Below are 22,891 nucleotides of genomic sequence, written 5' to 3'. Positions count from 1 at the left end.
GCACAGCAGCACGGGGCTAATTTTGATTTAAGTGAAATGCAGGTATGAACACTCTATTGGCAAGCTTCCTTCATTGTCTTACCATCCGCCCTCACCAGCATCGTGCCATTGAGTGCGTGAAGGGCACACTCGCTTCTGCTTTCCTAGAGAGGCTGTCACATGAAATACAGTCGAACCCCACAATAACGAATCCACCGGGGAAAGCCGAAAAATTCGCATTTGCGGCAATTTTGTTGTGAGAATGAAACATAAACGATACGAAAATAGCCAGCAAACCGAAAATGTATTTCCAAAAGTTGGTTATATTACTTTGTGAGCCTTATCTTGCAGTAAGTTCACGGTTCAGCTCTCACACTACAAGAAGCAGGGGTGAGACAGCTGTGCATATTGTGCAGTTTCGATACAAATTTGTTTTCTTGCGCCAGGCTGCTCCAAAAGCTTGAAAATGGAAATCATTGCGCCAAAGTGCTCCAAAACAGTCTAAGGGCGACATAATAAAGTGACATAATGTCATTCTTCTGCTCCAAATCTAGGTTCTTCTGCTCCAAAATCGAGATTTCGCTGCTCCAAAAACTGCTCCCAAATCTGATTCCGCTGTCTCACCCCTGAAGAAGTGCTTCATTGCTAGTCGTGTGTGCCTAAGAACGACCGAATCATTTCAAACTCATCCAAAACAATCCCGCAGGTTCGCCTTCTCTGCACGTTTTTCTCCCTGCACCAAGTATGTCTGAGCATGCAAGCAAAGTCCAGCTTTTTCTGTTGAAAAACTTTGCCAGACAGTGGCACCTCATTGTTCCAATGCTGTCCACGAAACTAATGCTGTATTCGGGTGGTCGCTCTGATACTCCGACTTGGAGTACGCCGATGCGCCGCTTCCCCCAATCCGAGCAAGAGTCACCGCTCCCCAACCGAACGTGCACCCGATCTTCGAGCAGCACGCGACCGTGGAGTAGTAGTAGTAGTATGAAACTTTAATGAGCCTTATAAAGTAGGAGTGGTTCCCTAGTCCGGGAATCCAAGTGACGACCGGGCTACCGCCGCCCTAGATGCCAGTAGTTGCTGGACTTCCAGGTGGTCGCTGGTGATCAGGTTCTCCCACAGCTCATGGAGGGGGAGGGGGGAAGGAAAGGGTGGGAGGTCAGGGTTATGCGTACACTCTAATAAAATGTGGACGAGTGTGCCAGGCTTAGAGCAAAAAGTGCATTGGGCGGGAAATTGAGTGGGAAACGTGGTGTAAGCGAATTGGATGGACGAAGGTATTCGTTTGGATGCGACGAAGAGTCGTTCCACCGCGCGGCCAACACGGCAACTGCAAACAGCCAGGCCGGCCAGGCAGCCTAGGTGTTTCAACAAATTGCGGCCTCCAGATCGGACGTGTTAGCTCCAAGCCAAAGTTGCGAACGTATTCCTGCACTTTGAACACAGGAAGCGGTGCGGCGAACAGTTCGGCGAACTTTGTCGCGTAAACGTGCGAGTCGTCGTCGTCTGAGCTGCTGTCGTTCTCGGCGTCGATTTCGAGCTGCAGAAGCAGCGGAGACGGTTCCCCTACACTCAATAGGCCTCTCCGTTTCGACATGATGCGGAGATGCCTTCAGTAATAGCACGAGAAGCAAAAACGTCGAAATACTCCCACAACAAACCTCTGGCTAGGCCTCAGCGAACGCCACCGACTAGGCAGGCGAGCGGGCGAGCCGCAACGGCCAGGTTCACGTGACCCGATCGCCTCCAGATTTCGGCGGCGCTCCCACTTCAGAGTCGGAGCAGTCGGAGGCGCTCGGAGTGGAGTACGACGCTCCGAGATGACCAACCGAACGTACATCGAGCGCTCGATTTCGACCACCTGAACACGGAGTTGCTTTCCGGAGTGCCCCAGAGCGCTCTAAAACGACCACCCGAATATAGCATAAGTGAGCACCACTTTGTTGACATACAGAAAGGCCACAGCCGTCACTGTTTTGTTTTGCGTATGTGTGCCATTAAAGAGTGGCGTCGTTGCTTTTCAAAATGGTAGAGAGAGCTCCAGGCTGTTCAAAAGTCTTTGGCACTACCCTCCCTTCTTCTACTTGGGTCACTGACTTGGGCAATGATGGCTTTTATCTTGTAGCGACAAAAAGGTGCGTTTTTGATTGAGAGCAAACCTGGCAATTGTCGCACACGCAACGAACGCACGCGTGCTGTTTAGCAGTAGCTAGCTAGCATAGCCCAAGCCAAAGACGTACCATGAGTCACCATGTATCGCCCCCTGGCGGTGTCGCTGCGAGGCTGGCCCCACGACCGCTTGTTCCGTGGTTTTTATGTATACAAAAAAATATGGTGGCGCCCATGCAAGCATATGCAAGCGCTCTGTGGCAAAAGTTCACGCAATTTGAGTCCGAAAAAAATGCATTTGAGCACTTTTTGGACACTGTTAGTCTCAAATGGCCAGATAAAGTCGACCAGACTGCAGAGAATTTCCAGACTGCAGAGAATTTCTTTAACATGGGATTGTTTTCCAAAAACATTTCATTGCTGCGAGATATGAAATACATGGGCTTCTATAGACGTTCACCGGGGATCCAAAGATATTTTGTTGCTGCGGGAATTTCGTACTCGCAAGATTTTGTTATCGCGGGGTTCGACTGTACTGTCATTTGTTGCGTTTACAGTGCACATACCACATCGGCTGTCATTCATTGGCCCTTGCCTCTATAGGACTGTAAAAATGAGATGTGGATGCATTCGCCCTGCAGATTTAAAAATATGTTGTCTTTCGAAAAAACAGGTTTGGGAAGATTGCTAATGTTGGCATGTCGTGGGGCACCATCCCAATAATGTACCACTTTTACTAGACTATGACACTGGAGAAGTTCTTTGTGGTTTTCTGCTTCTCTGGCCAAGTTTTCTGAAACTTAGTCAGCAGTAGGAACTAAAATATTACAGCAGCATCATGTTGGAAGTACTCTTCTGTGCATGTGAAGCACATTGACCCAAAAGGAAGATTTCCTTTCAGTGACCTAACATTTTGTAATTCTCACGGACGTGTCGCAGACGATAAGCCTGTTACATGTTTTTCTGCGGGTTGGTTTGAAACACTCCTGACACATTAAATAAGCATTTTTTTCTTAGGTTACACTCGACCTCAACAAGTATGGTTTGTCCTGGGAGCTGGTGAACAAGTACCTATTTCAAGCTATTGTCTACTCTGATCCTGAGATTCACAAATCTCTGACAGACTTGCTCACCCAGAGACAGTGAGTGCCCAGCCGATCTTGTGTGCCTAAGAGTGGATCACTATAGGATGTCATCTGTTGTCCTGCCAATTGAGGTGTAGAAGTGCTCATTTAATTTTGTATCACTTGAAAATTGCTTTTCGTTGAACTTAAATGTAACATGTTTACTTTTCGGGTATGCATGACTGTTCTCACATGGCTATATGACGCACGAAAAACGAAATGAAAGCCTGTGTACCGTGGAGTTCCTCATGCCATTAGTTGGCAACAGAACGCTTGATTAAGTGGGACAATTTAGGTAGATAAACTTCGAGAACACACAGTGATAAGGTCTTAAATTTATCATGATTTCCACGAGCATCTCTAAATACAAAGGTTATGTGTAAGCATAACAAGTGTGCTCGTAACTATTGCCCACCAAGCAGTAATTTCTTACAGGGCTGTCCCTACATTGGCAACAGTGGTAGGCAGTTGGTATTTCCACAAAAAGTGCCGCTGTACCATGAACTTGTGCATTTTTGCATGCAGAACCTCAGATGTGGCATGTTTTTACATTGAAAAAGAGTAGAGATTGGGGCGCAAAACAGTTGCTGTAGAAGGGGCGTGTTAAAAAAAGTCACCGACTGGGGGCCTGTGTATGAGGACTTATTTTGCAAGGCGAGATATTCTGTAAGGCTGTGTACTAAATGGTGGTTGCTGAATGGTTACATCCCCACCCACAGACAAGCTACAGTGTCACAAGTGTACTAATCAGCTTCACCTTAGCATTCTGAATTCAGGAACGCCATGCGAAGATGCTTCACTGTGGGCACTGAAATTCAGTGGGACTGTAATTAGCTTTGCTCATCAGTAAACAAAAGTGGAAAAAATTTAAATACATGTGTCATTGAAATGAAAAAAGTCATTTAAATGAAAAATTAGATATTCAGGTTGGAGGTTAATAGATCCACAAATTCTACCAAAAAGTATAACCTTCGTTCAGTGTCTATGGGCACCAGTTCTCTTCTGATACAGTAAAAGCTTGTTAATTCGAACCGCAAGGGGACGCCATCTCAGTTCGAATTAATGGAAGTGAAGGATAACTACAGTACACTGTGGTCAAGGAGCAATAGGGAATGTCAATAATTTTAGGTCCTTGATTACAGTCTTTTTCTCCTGAAGGCGAGAGCCAGCGTTTTTTGCTCTAACTAGCGAATGTAGTGGAAGGCCTCTTTGCCTTCTTCAAAACTGAAGAAAAGGCGGGCGGCGTTCAGTCCAGTCAGGAGTTTCTAGAAGACGACCACACTGGAGCTTTGTCCTCCTCCCGCCCCTTAACACTGGCCCCAACAGGTTCTGAGCTTCTGACCTACCTGAGATTTGATGACCTCATGTGTTAGCGCTCCACACATTACTGCGCTCGTGTCTACATCGACGTAGTCCGCGAAGGAGAAGTTTCCCCAAAGCATCTGCCATGGGAATTTTAGATTGGTTTTACCCCATTTTACCTTCTCTCTCCGTTCTTCTCTTGGTTCCATAGACGAGGCAGCCTCGTGATTCGGTAGCGGATGCAGCCTTTACAGGGGTCGTGTACCAGGCGCGTGTACCAGGTCGTGTACCAGGATTATGTAGTCTGGTCTTGTACCAGGCACCAAGCTGCCAGTTGGGTGGCGCGTAGTTCGAACAATCCGTTAGGGAATGTACTCATGTTCGAATTAATGGGCTTTTTAATACATAGGCTTCTATGGAACTTGGCCATACCAAATCGTGCAGTTCGAATTGTCCATAAATTTGAATTATTGAAGTTCGAATTAACGAGCTTTCACTGTAGTTCTGTGTCTTTTTTTCCTCCTTCAGTGGCATTTTATGGTTGCATGCATCAAGCGGAGAGGTTATGTGTTTGGTTATATCTCGATATCTATTGCGTAGATATCGACCTTGCTTTTCACTTTTTTCAGTTCGCTAAAGTTCAAACAGGATCATAAAGCGTTGTTGGAACTTGACAACGATATGACTCTTACAACCATAATCTGGCGGAAAGTGCAGCAGCTTTTAGGTGAACCACATCAGTTAGAGGTAAGGGATGAGCCCAGTGTTCTGTTCTTGTCGTCACTTATTGAATGAATAATCCCTATTAACCGAAGCATTCACGCATGAAGTCCTTTCCCCAAAGAAGCAATTTGGTTAAGAACAGCGCTTTATGCACAACAGAATGCAGAACGACTGGAAATGGCTTTGTGCACAAAAGTAGGGTTCCTGTACATAGCTCCCCTAGGGGAGCGGAGTTGTGCGTCCATCTGCCATCTTGAGTTCCAAAGTCGTGCGGGAAAGCCACCAGTCATGCATGTAGGAGCCACTGCGCCGCCTGCGGTGGCAGGGCAGAGTCGGCGTGGACATCTGCTGCAGGTGGCGCCAACCACTGTGCGGGGCATCTGTAGCTGCTGACCTGCACACAACTCGAAAAGGAGCTTGTTGCGCAGCACTGAAAGCGGGCTTTCCTGTCGTGGAACCGGCAGTGCGGCGGCTCGTGGAAATCAGATGCGCTGTGGAGCATATACAGGAACCCTGCACAATAAAAGATAAGCAGAGTGCCATCTAGGTGAGGACGGCGGAAGTGCTCCCTGTCATGGGGCAGGTTGGGTGGCTTGGGCCAGCCTGTGACATGTTACACATGCAGTCGAGTTAACTTTGGCTAGATCTAGGTGGGAGACTCTCACCTGATGGTGACTTGGATGAGCTCTGCCATCGCTTTGAAGCTGTGGCAGTCATGCTTATCATCCTGCAGGGGGCTTCATGAACCCTCACTGGAGCACCACTGTGCCATAGAATTAAAGTGCTGAAAATTTTCTAGAATAATAAAGCTTCTAAGTAGACTTCGAAAATTGCTTTTATTAGTAGCCCCCCCAAGCTTGGTAGTCATACATTCCCAACAAGGTGCAGTTTAGATAACTACAAGCAGTTTCACCATCTGTCACGCAATGCGAGCATACTTATATTATTGACACTTCTCATTTGTATTTTGAAATATCAGAATACCTATTTGCATTAACTTTCTTTAGATTGTATTTTTGTAACCATAGAGTTTCTCATTAGATTACCTAGAGTGGAATCTGGCGCTAGCGTCAACGTGATTCGGCGGAAGCGCTCTATGCCTCCATGAGTGCCGCCATAGTATGTAGTTCGGCCGGAAGTTCGGCATGGCATGGCTGGCAATGACTTTGTGGCTACGCAAATTCAGTTTTTGTTTAAAAAATTGCTGCCGAAAGTGCTGCTGTCAACAAATTTTGTTTTGTGTAAGGCACTGTGTTCGAGGTCTTATGGTGCAAAACAAATTAGAGGGTTACAAAGAAAAGAAAAAAGTAGAAGTCCTGCCTTTGGCTCACGCTGCCAGATACAGCGGGCCGTCTCGGATATATTTTTAAGTTGTTACATTCTTCAAACTGGGTGAGGTTTTCTTCGATTTTTTGTAATAATTAGCTGAAAAAAATTATTTAGATTGTCTAAAGCTGTGTTCTTGCTCCCTCTCATTAGTCTCATTATCGTATGCTATGCGCCTTGGCAGGCGATGCAGCATTACCGATGCGAGAATGATATAATCCCATCGTATTTATTTGCTTTGTCCAGGCAGATATAAATAAACTTAAAGGCGGAGCCTATTACGGCAAGTAAGTCTTCAAGCACGCGCGAAAGCATTATGAAATTTCATGAATGCGTTAAATGGCAAATAAATACTGGCTTGTCGAGTTTCTATGTAGCCCCATTGCGCCGCCTGCCAAGGCAGTGTGTGCTTCAAGGAGTAAGTAAACGCAGCGGCGGCGACGAGTGATGCGAAAATCGTAACTGAATGTGTGCAGAAAACGGATAGTGTGGGCTAGCGTAGCTTATTTTGTGGCTGTAGTGTGGGCGGCAGCGGCAAGCGGTATGATGTGGTTTATAACAGGCCGCTGGGACCCTCGCTCGCTTTTTGCTGGCCAGAAGCAGCCCGCAAGCGAGCGGCAGCGGTGATACAGTGAACTGTAGCGACGAGCGACGACGACAGAGTACATTGGCGGCAGTGTATTAATTTTTTCTTTTCGCTTGTCGCTGTCACCCAGTGCACTCTGCGGTTGTACCTTTTGAGTTACGTTTTCGGCGTCGCTTGTCGCCGTCACTGCATGTGGTCACCCCTTCATCTTAAAGGAGCCATGAAGAGAAAATGCAAGTTTGTTTTATTCAAAAGATTTCGTGTTTTATAGTGCCCCCCGCGCTTGTCCGGATACAAACGATGCTTTATTCACTGAGAAATTAATAAATTCAGGTTAAAATTTTGATTTTCCCGCTAAATCGTTTGTTTTCGGGGTCTGCAATGACATCACAGGAACTGACCGATCTTCAGCCTAGAGTACCTTCATTCACGCATCCACCGTACAGGGTAGAGACACATATACGCTGGCGCCGCCATTTTGGGTCGCTCGCTCGCAAGTAATTGTGTCAAAACCGCGCTAAAGTTGCGGTTTACTGGCGAAGTTTGAATCATATTATCTGTTTCGCGTCGCTAGGTCTCATGGGAAACGAAAAGAACAACGCGTTGAGCACGTTGGCCCAATTGCGGCGGCACGGGACCGTTCAAAGGGTGTCTCCACCCTGTACAGCGGTTACGGTATGTTCCCGCATTTCTTTACGTTACCTGAACCTAGATGACGCCACCATACCGTGGCAAGCCTTTGGTTTGTTTTTGACCGTATTTAAACCAGGCTTGTTTTTGTTCTGGGAGAAAATAATCGTTCCCTGAAACAGTGCTCGCTCGACAAATATGGTCACGTAAGACACCGTTGCTTGCGTCAATCGGCCAGTGTCGTCTGAGACAACCCCAAGCCCCGTAGTGCTGTGCAGCTAAACCAAGCATGGTGTGCACAGTACGAACAGCAGTACGCATCAGTACTTCTATGTTTACATGTGCTTTCGTAACTTCCACTGTTTGTCCCATCATTCTTATTGCTTTGTAAAGAATGTGCCCTAAATTTAAGCGCAAATCGCTCGTTCGGCTAGCTTCTAAGCTATAGCTAATTTGCGTCTGCTTGTGCCGGCCTGCACCAATCGCAGAGCTGGCTCGAATGACATCATAGGTTCTGTTGCGGAAAATGACCTGGTGGGTCGCATGGCCATTTTCTTTTTCCCTAGATATATAGCTTATTTGAGTGAAGTTTACGTTAAAAGTGGTGTCAGTATGATTCTAACGAGGCAATCTTTTGAATGAACCAAACTTGTGTTTTCTCTTCATGGCTCCTTTAAGAAACTCGCCGCTAACGCGAGTACATGCGTTAAGTGCTAATCATGTTGTTATTTAGACATATCTGTGATAGCCATTGAATGCGAGAAAGTGGCATCCCGAAAACGGTTAAGCATACCGAAAACAGAACTAACGAGCACTTCCGAGCCGAGAAGCCTAATCCATAGCCCTTTGTACTAGCCACTTGCTGCCAATCCGCGCACAATACCCACAATTCCCATGTCGGCGTGCGATCGCAGCGACACTTTCCGCTCTGGTAATTATTTAGAAACTCTATGTTTGTAACCTCATTGTTCCTACACAATTTCTTCTTGCTGGGCATCTTCTGCCATTAAAAAAGTCACTTGCTAACACAGTTTGCAACCTCAGTGAACAGCAGTGTTGTGTAAAAACTGCTTATCTAAGACAAGGCACTGCTTTTTACAGAATATGCTAGTTTTAGGTAGCAAAACGTGGATGTGATATCCGTGCTCCTCTGGCGGTTTGATGCATTCAACTCCAATAAGTGAGTTTGAATGAAATTTGAAATCTGCCGTGCTCCACTACAGTTTCGATGACATTTGAAAAATTTAACATAAACTTGCTATGTTGCATGGCGCAGCTGCCATCAAGTCGTATTTTCATTCTGTAGGACAGCATTTGAAATCAAGAAGTAATCTCTTCCTATGAAACTATTGCCGCCTGGAGTTAAAGTTAGTTTTAAATGTAACTTGACAGTTGTTTCTCTTGGTAATTGCAAAGCACTTTCAAAACCTTTACTCTCTGCATTGCTGGGAGGGAGAATAAAATGTCAATAAATCTTGCTGCTATTCATAGTACTTCATAAAAAATAACTTTCATGAGACACATTTAAAAAAAATTGCTTGTGTTAGCACGGTATTCTGTTTTCAGTCTTGGTTTTTCAGAAGTTGTGTGGACATATTAGGACAAGGGTACAGACGTTCATGTCTGAAGGTTTTGGGTGCCTTTAATGTCCCCCACAGTGATCATTTGGTTAAATGGACTTGTGAAGTTAATGCCATTGAAACTGCAGTGAAGCAGTGTAGCATTTGCATTTGAGTTGAACGACATTTGGTTTAAGGCGCTTAAAATTAAGACGCCAGGGGGGCATGGGTGTAAGTGATCTATGTGTTTGACGCTGATTAATAGATAGGTTGATTTATTTGATGAAAAGCTTCTTTTATAGATGCTAGCTGCTACATTTAAGAGTGTTGGGATTTCCAAGCACGAAATTGCGAGGCTTAATATTTGCAGAAAAAACGGTGTTCCTTGCTCACTCAAGCAGAGGCGCCCAAGGCACAACTTTTTTCACAAACATGCAGACAGTTCAGTTAAACACATGCTATGGCCTCAAGTAGCTGCTTGTTTCCTCGTTTATGTCGGCAGAGCACAAAGTGATGGTGGGTGCTTCCGCACTTGTCGCCTAAATAGTAATGCTGTGCCTTGCTGTGCATATAGTCACTTCCGGTCAAGCTGCATTCCGTACGGCATTGACTGCATTTCTTTAAACAACTCCAACCATAATCAGTACGAATTGTCTTATAACTCGAATGGACTCTCATATTTCTCCAGATTTGTAACAACTAATGCTCAGGCAGTATTGTGTTCTGGATGAAAAGTTCTTATCTTGGGAATGTTTGCAGCTTTTCCAGGGTCTCTAACTTTTAAAACTCCAATACTCTGCCCCAGGAAGTAAAGACAAGAGGCGATGCCTTGCTTTTTGTTTGCGACCAAGACCCTGTTGTTCCTCACCCCTTCCAAATAGCATGGCTTTCATGTGCTTTTGTTCACTTGCAGAGCACTGTTTTTCATGTTCTGCTGTTGGCTTTGTGTTCATTGCTTGCAATGCACAAGTGAGAGCATGAGCAGTGCTTTCTGTTGCGGCCTTTGTTTTGGCAGCCCTTGTTTTCTCGTTGATTTCAAGGGGGACCTTACAGTGCTTGTGTGATAAAAATGTCCTAAAGGTCAAGAATGGGACCTGAATGGACCATGTCCAATGGCAATGGGAGTAGTAAAGAAAGTGTTCTCGCACACGACGGTGCATGCCCACTTTTCACATGATGTTGCTTGGTCCAGTGCTTCTTACTCCACATCTGTAGCTTCTATTCGGGGGTGCGTCATTCGTGTTTTTTAGAGTGATGAATGATGAATTGTAAAAAAAAGTTTCTCATCCTTCCTCTTTGCTGCAACCATTGCAATTAATAAAATTTCTGTGGTTGATATGCTGGCTATGATTTGTGGTGTTGTTTAGCTGCCTGATGCTTTCTAAGGGCTCAACCTTATTGAGCGAATGAACGTCTGCATTGTATAAGGGAGCAAAGAGAAAAAGAGCAAGAGGCAGGCAGCTTTTGATGGTATAAAACACCTTTTTTGTTATGTCGTTGGGAAATGACAATATTGTGCTACAACATCCATTCTGTGTTGAAGGGCTGATCCACAAGAGTGCTTCACTCTGAAGCGGCCATCTGCGTCCTCATGTTGGCAGTTTATGAACTCTGTACTTGTTTTCAGTGGTTCTTTCAATGGAGTGATACAGTGGATCCCCACTATTGTAAGGTTAGTCTTCAGAGCAAGAATTTTGGCTGTGCCTTTGCTAAAGTAGGAGCATGCTGATTGCATGCTTTAGCCAGAGAGCTTGCTATTATACTCCACTCACCGAGTCTTGGCATTGTTCTCTAAGTTTTGGGCTGCTACTCAGGCTGCAGCGAATGTGTCCGAGTGCAAGTACCCTTGCTTTTCCTTTAGAATGCCGCCATTTAGTAAGTACTGCCTCTTTTTCAGGGGGTGAAAATCTCGCCGTAAAAATAATGAGACGCCCCGCCCCGTCTCATTATTTTTACAGTGAGATTTTCATGTTACTGTGGCCTTGGCAGAAACCTAAAAAACTAAGCTGTATTTACGATGGAGAAGTGTCATAATGCTGAAGCTGATGCTCATGAAACAACCTGTTTTGCTCTGACTGCTGCAACAGTATTCGTCAGAAGTTTGTGTGAAGGAGCATGGAAGGCAGATAACTGGGAAATTTAGCAGTTTGGCTGAACTAGGGTGGTGGGGACTGAGGATTGTCACAGACGGTCCACACCAACCTGTTTGCGCATCACCAGGCATTGCCGTTTTAGCGCATTTCGATGGAGCGTGGCACACCCATAGGGGGACCCTGTGTCTGTGGCACGTTTCCTGTGTGCGCAGTGCATGCCAAAGGGAAAAGATGCCCCTTGCATTTCACTATTACCAGTGCAGTCAGTGAAGGGAAACTTACGGGATGTGTTTGCGGTAGTGAAAAAATTCCTGTACCCTTAGAGCAAACCATCACTTGCCTGACTAGAGGGAGAGTAGCTCAGACATCCTTCAGAAAGTGAGGCAAAATATAGGACGAAAGCGCTCAGGGGTGCTGCCATTGTAGAGGATGGGCACTGGCTTCCCTTTTTGGACACCCGGGTTCATACCAGCGTAGAGTCGCGCTTCTTTTATTAGCTTTTGCATATCTTGCAGGCTTTTTGGTACAGTTATGTTTCTGGTTGCCGAAATGTGGAATATACCTTGTAAATATATCGGCTGCATCCCGCCAGTTTCCCATAATGAGGTCAGGCCCAAATGTAATCATCGAGTTTTGCACCTAATTGCTCAAAAGAAGTTCACATTAGATATGAACTCAATTGTGCTTCTCACTTGTTATTTACACATAATGATTACTTTTCAGGAGAAATTTTCTAACCCAGGCCGCTGGCTAGCTGTATTTGTCAACATGATCAGTACCTGCTAGTCTAAAGACTAACAAGCTTTGATTGAGTTAAAATAGCCTGCTTGCTTTAAGCCTGTTTATTTAAAGCCTGACTGGCTCTGGTCATGCTAATTAATAGCTGCTTGCCAGAGCTTGTTTCTTATAGTAAGCATTGATGTTGGTGCATGTTGAAAAACCTGCCGTAATTTATCCTAAATAATGCCTAAACAAGGCAGCAAGTAAGTAGTAGTGCTAGGCAATTTTGCACTCATTTCTAAAGTGAACTTCTTTTGTTTAGTTGCTGTAGATCTGTAAAGGCACAACTGCAGTAGTGGTGTGGCTGCAGTTGTGCACTTCATTACCGGGTGGCCCATGTATAATTACCAATCTAGCCATGCAGCAGGGCGATAAGTGAAATACAACTTTGCGCATGTCACCATACTCGACACAACAGTGTCACTCGCATAGCGGTGACTGTTTTGCAATGCCGGGCACCATGTACACATGGTCTTCATTTTATTTGGAAGCTTGTAAGACGACCGGAGGGTGCTTGCAAAACAAAGAAAACAGCATTGAGTTGCTGGAAATGCCAGATAAGTTTTAACAACTCCTTGTTGCTGATATTGCAACTGTGCACGATGTCTGCACGCTTGGAGCAATCTATAAGATGCAATTCATCAAGCGCTATTGGCTTTATACGTTTCCTTGACAATATGTAATATTGTGACATGCACGCACAATATAATGTTGAGGTGATCGATTGCCAACAGTCAGCAAAGGTTGGCCAGCCTTTCAATCTACATGGTGGCTACATCTACTTGAACAAACTCTTGCATGCTGCACTGCAGCGAACATTAGCTATACGTTTTTTTCAAGTGCAGTTCCATCACGTAAATATTTCTTTAGACTGCGGTCCCAGTGCACAATGGGTACAGTGCGTGTCAGGCTTGTCTGGGGCAAGTGAGCGCATGGCTCCCGAGCATGCTGGCAACATCTGTTGGTGCCTACTGCGTTGGAGATAGCTCGACATTGCGCGTGCGCCGATCTGGAACAGGCTCAGGCCGGTCGACGCTTCGCATTGGCCGTCTAATTTGCACACCCCACCATCCACAATGAGTTGTTCTTTTTCATGGTGCCAGCCGCAAGTGGCGACACGGGAGCTAAAGTCGTCGTTTGACGCACCACACTACCACCACAGGCACTTACATAACCGCACAAATGGTCCGATGGAAAATTCTACATGTAATTCTTGATGCGGAATTTTCGTTTGCTGCCTGTGAGGTTCAGAAGATTAGCGCAAGTTGTCGTGTGCGATTACGTAACTGCTTGTGGTGATACTGCATTGCGTCAACTGATGCTCTTATCACCCGTCACCGCTTACGGCTGGCACTGCAAAAGAGAAGCGCCCCTCTGTGGGTGGCGGTGTCTGCACATCAGAAGGGCCTATGCGAAATGACGACTGGCCCAAGTGGGCTGAGCCTGTTGCAGATCGGCTCATGTGTTATGGCCAGTAGTCTCAAACTCTGCAGCCACCAGCAAATGTCGCCAGCATGATCCCGAGCCGTGCGCTCTCTTGCCCTAGACAAGCTTGACGCACACTGTACACACTGCATATGCTTTTCACACAGCTGCATCCTCTGTAAAAAATATAAAGATAAATAAAAACCAACAAAAGCAGTTTGGGTAAGCACTTCTGTTGCACTTAACAGAAAGAATTTTAGATCAGAGGGAACTCTGTCTGGCTGCGTTTTCATGTCCAGTTGGCAGGGATAAACGACTTCGGCGTGCAAGTTGGTAAACTCGTGAACAAGTTTTGGCAGAGCCAAAGTCGCTTTCGGGCTTCTCTCAGTTTAAAATCGAAACAACCCAGCCTGCCTAGCCTATTCTTGATGTAGTGTGACACGATGTGAAGTATTGCGGGATTTTAGATATCGCTTCCCTTTTACCTGAACCGCAGCTCCTTGTCCTTATTTGAAACCCATATGACCATAATACGTAGTGCGTAGCGCTAACTCTAGGCCGCCAGTTTGAACCTCAATCCGTGGAAATGGCCCAGTAATTATGCTGCTCATACATTTAAGTGGATTTTTTCCCCAGTCTTTCTCATTGCAACAAACAACTTGTCTCCACTTTAAAAAGATGTGTAAGTGTATTGGCTAACTTAATTTAAATAAATTGCGGATTTGCATTTTGGAGCCTATTACTAATATTTGCTTCCTCTTCTAACCACATGGTTATGCACGTTATGTTTTGCATTAACTTTGAGCAGATTTGAAGCAATTAGACAGAAGACGCCCTGACATGCTCTTTCCGTGGTCTCAATTTTGCTCATATTCTGTGGTGTGTTGAATACTTGCTTCAGCTGCTGCACATGCAGTAATGTGGGGTTTTAGTTTAAGAGGTCATTGGTTTGTGATTGCATGCAGGTGCAGTTTGTTGTGTGAAATGACTGTCTTTGCGTTAACTTCTTCGCTAAAAGATGCTTCTGTGCATCATTCTGCATGCTAGTGGAAAAATTTAGTTGGAATACGTTTAATCACTTTTAGCCTGCATTTTCAGCCAACAAAGTTGGGGCTGGTTCGCAGAAACAAAAATACTAACTTTTAATAGGGTATGGTGATTATCAGCATCTGTGGCAGAAAGTGTATGGTGATTCTGCTGAATTTTGCCACTATCTCAAAGATGATGCTGCATCGCTGATTTCTGCAAGCTGGCCCAAAACCTTGAAATGACCTAGAAAGCTTTGTTTTTACAATAAGGCTGTTGGTTCAGTACTGGTTAAAAGTTATGAAGCCATGACTTTTGTTGCTTGTCTAATCAAATTAGAAAGTATAACAGTAACAAAGATACGGCCACAGAGGGGACCTTCTAAAAAAATCCTTCAAGTTGCACCCGTCAGTTGCTGCTCAGCCATCAAAAATAATCAGAATCTGAGGTGCGGCGCTGTGCACTGAAAATAGAAACTAACAAAATGGAAGGAAGGAATAACACATTTCTACAGAATCTTGCCTGAGGCAGGTGATTCATCCCAACCATCTCATGCTTAATAAGGTTTTGATCTATATGCAGTGAATGCTACCAGTTACTGACTCAATTTTTGAAAGTTAGTATGGATTACCGCAAGACGTGAGATTTTCATTTTATGGGTGATACATGTGCTGGCTTCAGAATCTCTTACTAAGTGTGCTCTCTGAGCAATGGAAGGAGCTGGAACAGGTTAAGTATAGTCTTTTTATTTTTGCTCCTTCCAGCAAGTGCTACCTGCCCACTGGATGCCTCCAAGTTGGAAATCAGGAGACCCAGACACAGCCAAAAACACGTAAGTTGTGTTTAGTTTTGGTTGGTGTGTTTAACTTTAACTCTTCCACAATAGCTGTGTGCCCTTGTCCTGCCTCCTTAAGCTGTTCCTGTAGCGCCACAGTGAAACGTGTAGTGGGTAGTGTGTGAAAATGATGAGGCTTTGCTTTGGGGCTGTGTGGTTGGACGTGTTGCTCAGTATTGCTGTGAAGCATGTTTTGCTTGGTTCTTTTCGGTCTGTTGCCAGTGTCAGTCCCCACAAAAAATTCATGTCGTGTGGGGACTGACAGTCATGTCAGTACTCTTTTAAGCGTTGTATGCATGCATACACACGTACACACACATTGTCACAGCTATTGGGTGAGGCATGTAATTCCAAGTAATTCAAAATAACTGAATGCATTCCAGTTACACAGTTACAATTACTTCCAAGCACTGCAAAGTAAATTTGGATATCAAGCAATTCCAACTAATTTCAACTAATTGCAGGTAGTTTTGAGTGCTTCCAAGTAACTGTACAAGTAATTCTCTCAATCGAAACAATGTTTTGCATTTAGAGACAAGTTCTTAGAGATGTGTTCTGTGTCGAGTTTTTTAAATATAAAATTCAGTTCAGCACCTACAGAAGCTTGTTTCGAGGCATTTCCATAATTTGAACCTAGCACTAAAGTTGATTGGAATTTTCCAATTGAGATGCTTAGTGAGCCAGAAGAAATGGTGAATATCTGCTGAATATTTCCATAAAATTTTATTAGTGAAGAATATCTTTCAAAGCTTTAAAGGAAATGTGGCAAATTCAACCGACCAGTTGGTGGTGCACTCCATTCAAACATTGTGTGCCTCAGTGCGCTTTTGACATTGCCGCATCGTGTGATACCGGTGCAGCCACTGCTATGAGAGTGCATGTGCTGCAGCAGTTTTGCACTCTGATGGTTTTGAAAGTTTTGGTTAGCATTCTAAGTTCTCTCTTGTTGAAGGAAACTTGGGTTTATTACATATTTTGTGATACTTTGGAACTTGGCACTTCAAAACCTTTGGCGAGATTTAGTTGGTAATTATTTTACATATCCAATTATTTAGTTGGAATACTATAAGACATGCAGTGAGATGATCCGTGTCATCGTAATTGATTATTAATTGCTTTGTTACGTGAAAATTGAACTTTTCTCATTCAGACGCATTGATCAGTTATCTGCCATTGTTGCTATTTGTGTTGACATTGCAGTTGCATTGCATTTGCTCTGCAAAAGAAGCCAACAAAGAAATTACAACACCTTATTTTTTCTTTTCTCTGTGCAACCTGTGCAATATGCAACAGGCATGAAGCCTGGAAGGCGCGTTTGAGCCCTATGCTTCAAAAGTGTTGCATAGGCAAGTTTAGCTGCCAGCAGATGTCGGCACAGTTTTGAATTTGCTTCTGATGGAGGGAGTTTGACCTTTAGTGCTGTACTGCACCTTTGGGCGCAGGGGTCAGTGCTGTCGGAGTGTAACGGCTCGAGAACTGCCGGCCGAGGGGTGCAACAGTGGGGTGCCTGAGCAACAACGGCAGTGCTGCCTAGCAGCAGCTCCCGGCATGGTGTGTCCGTTTGCGGAAGCAGCCCGGCCATCGTCGGGACTGGCGGCAGGGGGGGAGCCCTCGTCCACAGCACCCCTGGCCTCCTCGTCACCACCAGTGCTGCCCGGTGCCACCTGGGGCCACGGAGGAGACACGTGCGGCCCGGGGCCCAATGGACAGCAGCTGCCCGAAGCTAGTCCCCCGAAGAAGGCAAGTGCACTCAGCCCGAGTCTTTGCCCTAAGGCTTAGCTTACTCTTTTGTTGTAAAAGCCGCAAAACCTTTTTGTCTCTTGTTGTCTCTTATTTGCTGTTTTCATTGTTGTGTGAAGCATCTTCAAAGCCTTCATATCAAATCACTGTTTCCAGCCTTGTTGAGACACACAGAAGCAAACTGCAAACAGCTGCATAAAAATGAAAGATAGGGCTCCTCATGAAGGCTCCCCCAGCTGCATTAGAATCACCACCACCACTGCATCATCATCATCATCATCACCGTCGTCATTGTCAGCAGCAACACCATTTGGTTCTCTGCAGCATGATGAGGACCTCATCCAGTGACCTCACATTCTTCTATTCTGCACCAATGGAATCTGTTCATTTATTGCCCCTGAATTTTTTAAGGGACAGTAAAACAAGTTCATTTGTATTGGTAGACTACAATGCAGAGAAGGCAAATTAGTTTGTTTGGTAATGCATGAAATGCCAAAAAAATGTGAAGTAGGTGTTGCCACCCCACATGCTTACCCAGATCACCACTTGTGATATTCTGAAGCTGAAAGGATATTGGAAAAGTTAGTTTAAAAGTCTATGTAAAAACACCACAGTGTCAATGTCTGGTACCTGCAAATGTAAAATAAATGTCTGCTAACTTCTGTTGAGCGGGTCTTTTTACAAATATTGGTTACAACTTATAGACATTACAGAACGGGCGACATTGTCTAAACATTTCAGATGGTCACCATGGTTTGCTTCGATATTAGTTATGTGTCTTGCCTTGGTGGGCTTGGAGTGCAGGCAAGAGAAGTGTGCGAAGGTGAACGTGCTAGCTACAGGTGCCTATTACTGTCAACAGTATGCATGAGAATGACGGCAAAAATACGATATTATCACCAGTGACGATTAGGCAGCCATCGCCAGTTGGTGTACGTTCATGGTGGCAACAGTGTAACAGAAGACGGAAGACAAAATAGAAGGGGAAACACAGATGTGGCGCTGACTTGCCACTGTTTTTTGTTACAAGTCGTACTTATACTTGTGCGCATGGAAAACTAAGTGTAACAAAAAACAGAAAACCAGCTTACACCACGTTACACTCTGCGTTACACATGACCAAGAAGACCTCGCGTGCAGTCGTGATATGCAGCCTCTCTCGGAGATGGCACAAGAGAAGGGAAAATGATACACTTACCGGATTGTTTGGTAATGACGTGGGCTTCGGTAATCTTTGGTGTAAGTTTGGTGTAAGTGCTACTAGACCTATAATGCAATCACACGCATTGGTATGTGCAGCCATATGGTTCCAGGGGTCATTTTCTACAGGCCGTTCATGCTCCCTTAGCCGAACATTCACGCACCTCCCAGTCTGGCCCACCTATACTTGTCACAGGACAAAGGGAGATTTCACATCACCTCTTTTGCCCCCACTCTGAACTGCAATGGGTGTTTGATGCCACAGCCCTTGTGGGGTACATTCTTCAAGGCCTCAGCAAACTGGCCTTCTTCAAGAAGGCCTTGAAGAACGCCTCAGCTCTGCCTTTCTCCTGTGACAGAGTACTATACTATGTGGGCCAGACCGGGAGGTGCGTGAATGTTCGGCTAAGGGAGCATGAATGATCTGTAGAAAACGACCTGTTGGCCCATATCGCTGCGAGTACCAACACGTGTGATTGCATCGTAGGTTCTAATAGCAGCATCATTCTTGCCAAGCACCGTGATAAACTTACACCAAAGATTACCGAAGCCCATGTCATTACCAAACAATAAGATAAGTGTATTAGTTTTCCTTCTCTTGTGCCGTCTCGGAGAGAGGCTGCATATCACGACTGCACGCGAGGCCTTCTCGGTCATGTGTAACGTAGAGTGTAATGTGGTGTAAGCTGGTTTTCTGTTTTTCTTTTTTTTTTGCTATGCTTAGTTTTCCATGGTGTACAAGTATGACTTTTTCTTGTAACAAAAATCAGTGGCGAGTCACTGCCACATCTGTGATTCCCCTTCTACCTTTTCTTTCATCTTCTGTTGTGCAGTTGTCACCATGGTTGTATCCTCTGTGACATGCCCTTGTTCATAACTGACTGCCTACTGCCAATAAAGAGCATGCCTATCATTTCATACCTTGTCACTGGTGATGGGCGGTGCATTTCGCTGACAGCATGGAGTGGTGCAGTTTGCATGTTCACATTCTTTGAACTACCCGCCGCGGTGGCTCAGTGGCTAAGGCGTTGCGCTGCTGAGCACGAGGTCGCGGGTTCGATTCCCGGCCGCGGCGGCCGCTTTTCTGATGGAGGCGAAAAGCAAAAACGCCCGTGTGTACGAGATTTCGGCGCACGATAAAGATCCCCAGGTGGTCAAAATTAATCCGGAGCCCTCCACTACGGCGCGCCTCATCGCCTGCGTTGCGTCGGTGCGTTAAACCCCACAATCAGATCAATCAGATCACATTCTTTGAACTACAGTTTTAGTCAGTATGGGTTGTACACTGACGGCGCTGCTCCATACATAGGTGTAAAGTATCAAAACCATGTGACATCATGGACCATCTGAACTGTTGAAAATGCAGCCTATGAATGCCAGCAGTGTTGAACTTGATGGAGGGCGCAGGATATCTGTGGTTCTGTGAACGCAACCTGACTGCTCTGGTGGCAGCGCTGCTGCTTTGCTTGAGTGGAGGATTTCTCCTTGGCTTACTCGGTGGTTGTACAGTGTGTGGGGTATGACCAGTCTCGCGAAAAATCCTTAGAGCCCAGCCCCGTCGACAAAAACAGAAAGCTACTGCTTTCGCCAACCTGTACTTACCGCCATGTGTTAATGGGGCGGGCTTTGTGCCTTCTCTTAGAGGGCACCACCTCTTCATGGGGAATTGACTGTGTTACTTACGGCTTGCTCTTTAAGGCACAAAGGAAAAAAAACAGAAAAGAAACCTCCAAGGACACGTAAGCACTTCGTATGAGTTGTGAATGCAAAAACATTAATGGCCAATTGAACACCGCTGAGCGCACCGTCCAGTTCTGCACTTTGAGTAATTGTGGCTGTTGCACTGCTGTGCCAGGTCAGTGGAGCGTGAACTTGATACACTAAAACACCGCACTCACAGCCACGGCTGCTCTCACCACTTTTCATGTCATTCTGCACACGTCCAAGCATTGCTTAGCAGCACGGTCCTCTATTTGTGTTTTTAATATTGCAAAGATCATGCCATATAATGCTCCATGGTCATGTAGCAGCCATTTTTCGGTTTCTGGCGCTAGTGCAGGCTTTAATGGGCCATTTAATGCTGTGGCACTAAAAAGAGAAATAATGAGAAGGAAATGGACACTTGACTATGCAGGTTGCTCAAGCCAAAATGGTGTTAAAAGTGATGGCAGGTTAAAGAAAAAAACTCAAATTTTACATTGTCCTTGTTTAGTTAAATGAGAGGTGCTTGTGTTACGTCTCAACAATATTCGTATAGAGCCTGCCATAGCTACAGACCTCTGCACCCTGCCAGAGGAATCCAAGAGCCTTTGGCAAGCTACCACAACTCGCCAGTCTTTCCATCCTCCTGGTTCAGTCTCTGCAGGGTACAAGAAGGTGGCGAAGGAACATTTGCATGAAACTAATTTAAAAATAAAAAAAAAGTGTAGGAACAATAACTGATCAATTATCAGCAGCACCTTGTGTGAGCGTGAATGGAGGGCTGCATTGTCTGACCACTAAGCACTTTTACAAATTCCAGCACTTATTTTTTGAAAAGCACTGGTATGGCTGGTATGCAGGAAACCCTCATTCATGGCAACCTTTTGGCGCTGCTGATAAGCATGCTTTGATATACATTTCCATTCCTCTGGCTGGCACCAAGCACTGAATATCTGGGGACACTGTGCAAGCACCAAAGACATTATGTATGAGCGATTCTATTTCTTTTTCAATCTATAGATGTTCAGTATGCTTTAGCCAAAAAGGAGAATCAGTTTATACGATTGTTGTGGGAAAAGCTAATCACTGAACCATTCTGTTTAGCTGAGCAGTAGTCAGAGGGGGACACGGCTCTTAAGAGCTTTCAAATAGTGCAGGTGTTTTTTCCGCCTGCAAAATTTTACGTTTGGGGAATACGCACTTCGACCATTTTTAATAATGCTGAGCCCAGCTCAAATCGTTCAGATTTTGACACTCAGACGGCACCGTTCTGTGATTCACGACACTATTTCTATGATTGCGATCGTTGCCGTTTTGGTCTAGTTGAAAGGGGTGTCGTTTTGTCTTGAATTTTCTGATGTTAATGTGTCTTTTTGAATACTCGCTTCGTATGAAGCAAGTGCATAAAAAGCGGAAACACGCAGCCTTATTGGCTTTCTGGTGCATGTGACTCGCAAAGCGCCACCTGATGGCGAAGTTGCAGGCTTCGTCTGCTTGCCCCTTTTACAACAAAGCCTGGCAATGGAAGGACGCAGGGATGTCAGGGTCGGCATGAAAGCTCACACAAGGCCAAAGTAACGAGTTACTACCAGCTTTGTTAAGCTTGTGGTGGTACTTGCAAGCGCCAAAGGTACTCTGTTCTGCACTTAACTGCTAGTAGTAGGAGAAGACTGCGGCACAAGAGTAGGCTTAGTGGCCGTGCCAGGTTCTATGAACGATGTTTCTTGTGGTTATCGCTGCACTAAGATGCAGCTACTCTTATATTGGCAGCAACGTAAATGAGATGCTGAAGATAAAAGCCAACTACAGTGGGTTAACGGAGACAGTTCTACTGACAAGGATGTTTTGGCCAGATCTCTCACAAGACACGCTGCCCTGTGCCAGCAGATGCAATGTAAAACAAGGTGCTGAGCTTCCTAGATGTTGTTTTTTTGAACTGGTGAAAATAGTAACAGTGACTCAACTGCACATGAGTAGAAGCTCATGTCCATGCTTTTTGTCTAGGCATCATGCAAAGGGCCCAAAAGCCAGAACCAATTAAGTTTACTTCTAATTAATAAACCGCTGCATTGTCGGCATGCAATAGTGAAGCGGAACTGTTTTAATTATAGGCATTTACAGGACATAGAAGTGTACATCACCACTGGTGACGTGATTGCATTTGGAGTGTGCCCTCAAAAATGGTTATTAATAGCTCAAGTATTTGCTGCATTTACTAATAACTCTATCACACTGTGATCATTTTGCATTAAGTTGCACTCCCTCATTATTCCAAGTCATTTTATTACACCAGTCTTCTTCACATAGGCTAGTGCTAGGTAATTAGCTCCCTTCCAAATAATGGACGTAAATCCAATATTATACTATAAAAACTATTTGCTGCTGAAGAAAGCTGATAACACATTTGAAATCAGCACGTTGAAATACATGAGCACTGTAAGGTTAAGCCTCAGAGAAAAAGCAAAAAAAGTTGATTAGAGAAAAATGCTGGTTTTGTGCTGAGGCACCTTTTGAAGTTCTAGCAGAGAGCATGCATTTCAAACAAATTATAGCCAGGTGAGTCAGAGGCATTGGCGGATCCTGATCCCCGGATGTCCTGACCCCCCCCCTTAATTTTTGAATTTATACCCCCCAAAAAATGACCGCTTAGGTTGTAGAAAAATCTAGTTGATTTTTTTTTATATTTATTGTGTTTTTGGTTTTCCGAAATTTCGGTGAATCAAGAAGGATACTATCCTCCTCCTCCTCCACCT

General features: G+C 45.0%; 1 protein-coding gene across 4 annotated transcripts in view; it reads left to right on the top strand.

Moving 5' to 3' along the window:
* Positions 1-22,891, top strand: part of LOC144155709 (uncharacterized) — a 104,232-nt gene that overhangs the window by 23,614 nt on the left and 57,727 nt on the right. For 2 of the 4 annotated variants that reach the window (XM_077687323.1, XM_077687321.1), the window contains exons 7-11: positions 3,106-3,230; positions 5,144-5,261; positions 10,966-11,010; positions 15,427-15,494; positions 16,940-17,237. In XM_077687323.1, the coding sequence (XP_077543449.1) occupies positions 3,106-3,230; positions 5,144-5,261; positions 10,966-11,010; positions 15,427-15,494; positions 16,940-17,237 (654 nt within the window). The remainder of the gene's footprint in view (positions 1-3,105; positions 3,231-5,143; positions 5,262-10,965; positions 11,011-15,426; positions 15,495-16,939; positions 17,238-22,891) is intronic. The other 2 variants (XM_077687322.1, XM_077687324.1) reach the window with 2 other exon arrangements.

This window comes from Haemaphysalis longicornis, unplaced genomic scaffold (genome assembly GCF_048455015.1).
Source record: "Haemaphysalis longicornis isolate Haplotype H1 unplaced genomic scaffold, Haemaphysalis longicornis Haplotype H1 scaffold_1, whole genome shotgun sequence".
Classification (NCBI taxonomy): domain Eukaryota; kingdom Metazoa; phylum Arthropoda; class Arachnida; order Ixodida; family Ixodidae; genus Haemaphysalis; species Haemaphysalis longicornis.
This window is presented reverse-complemented; position numbering and strand designations above follow the sequence as displayed.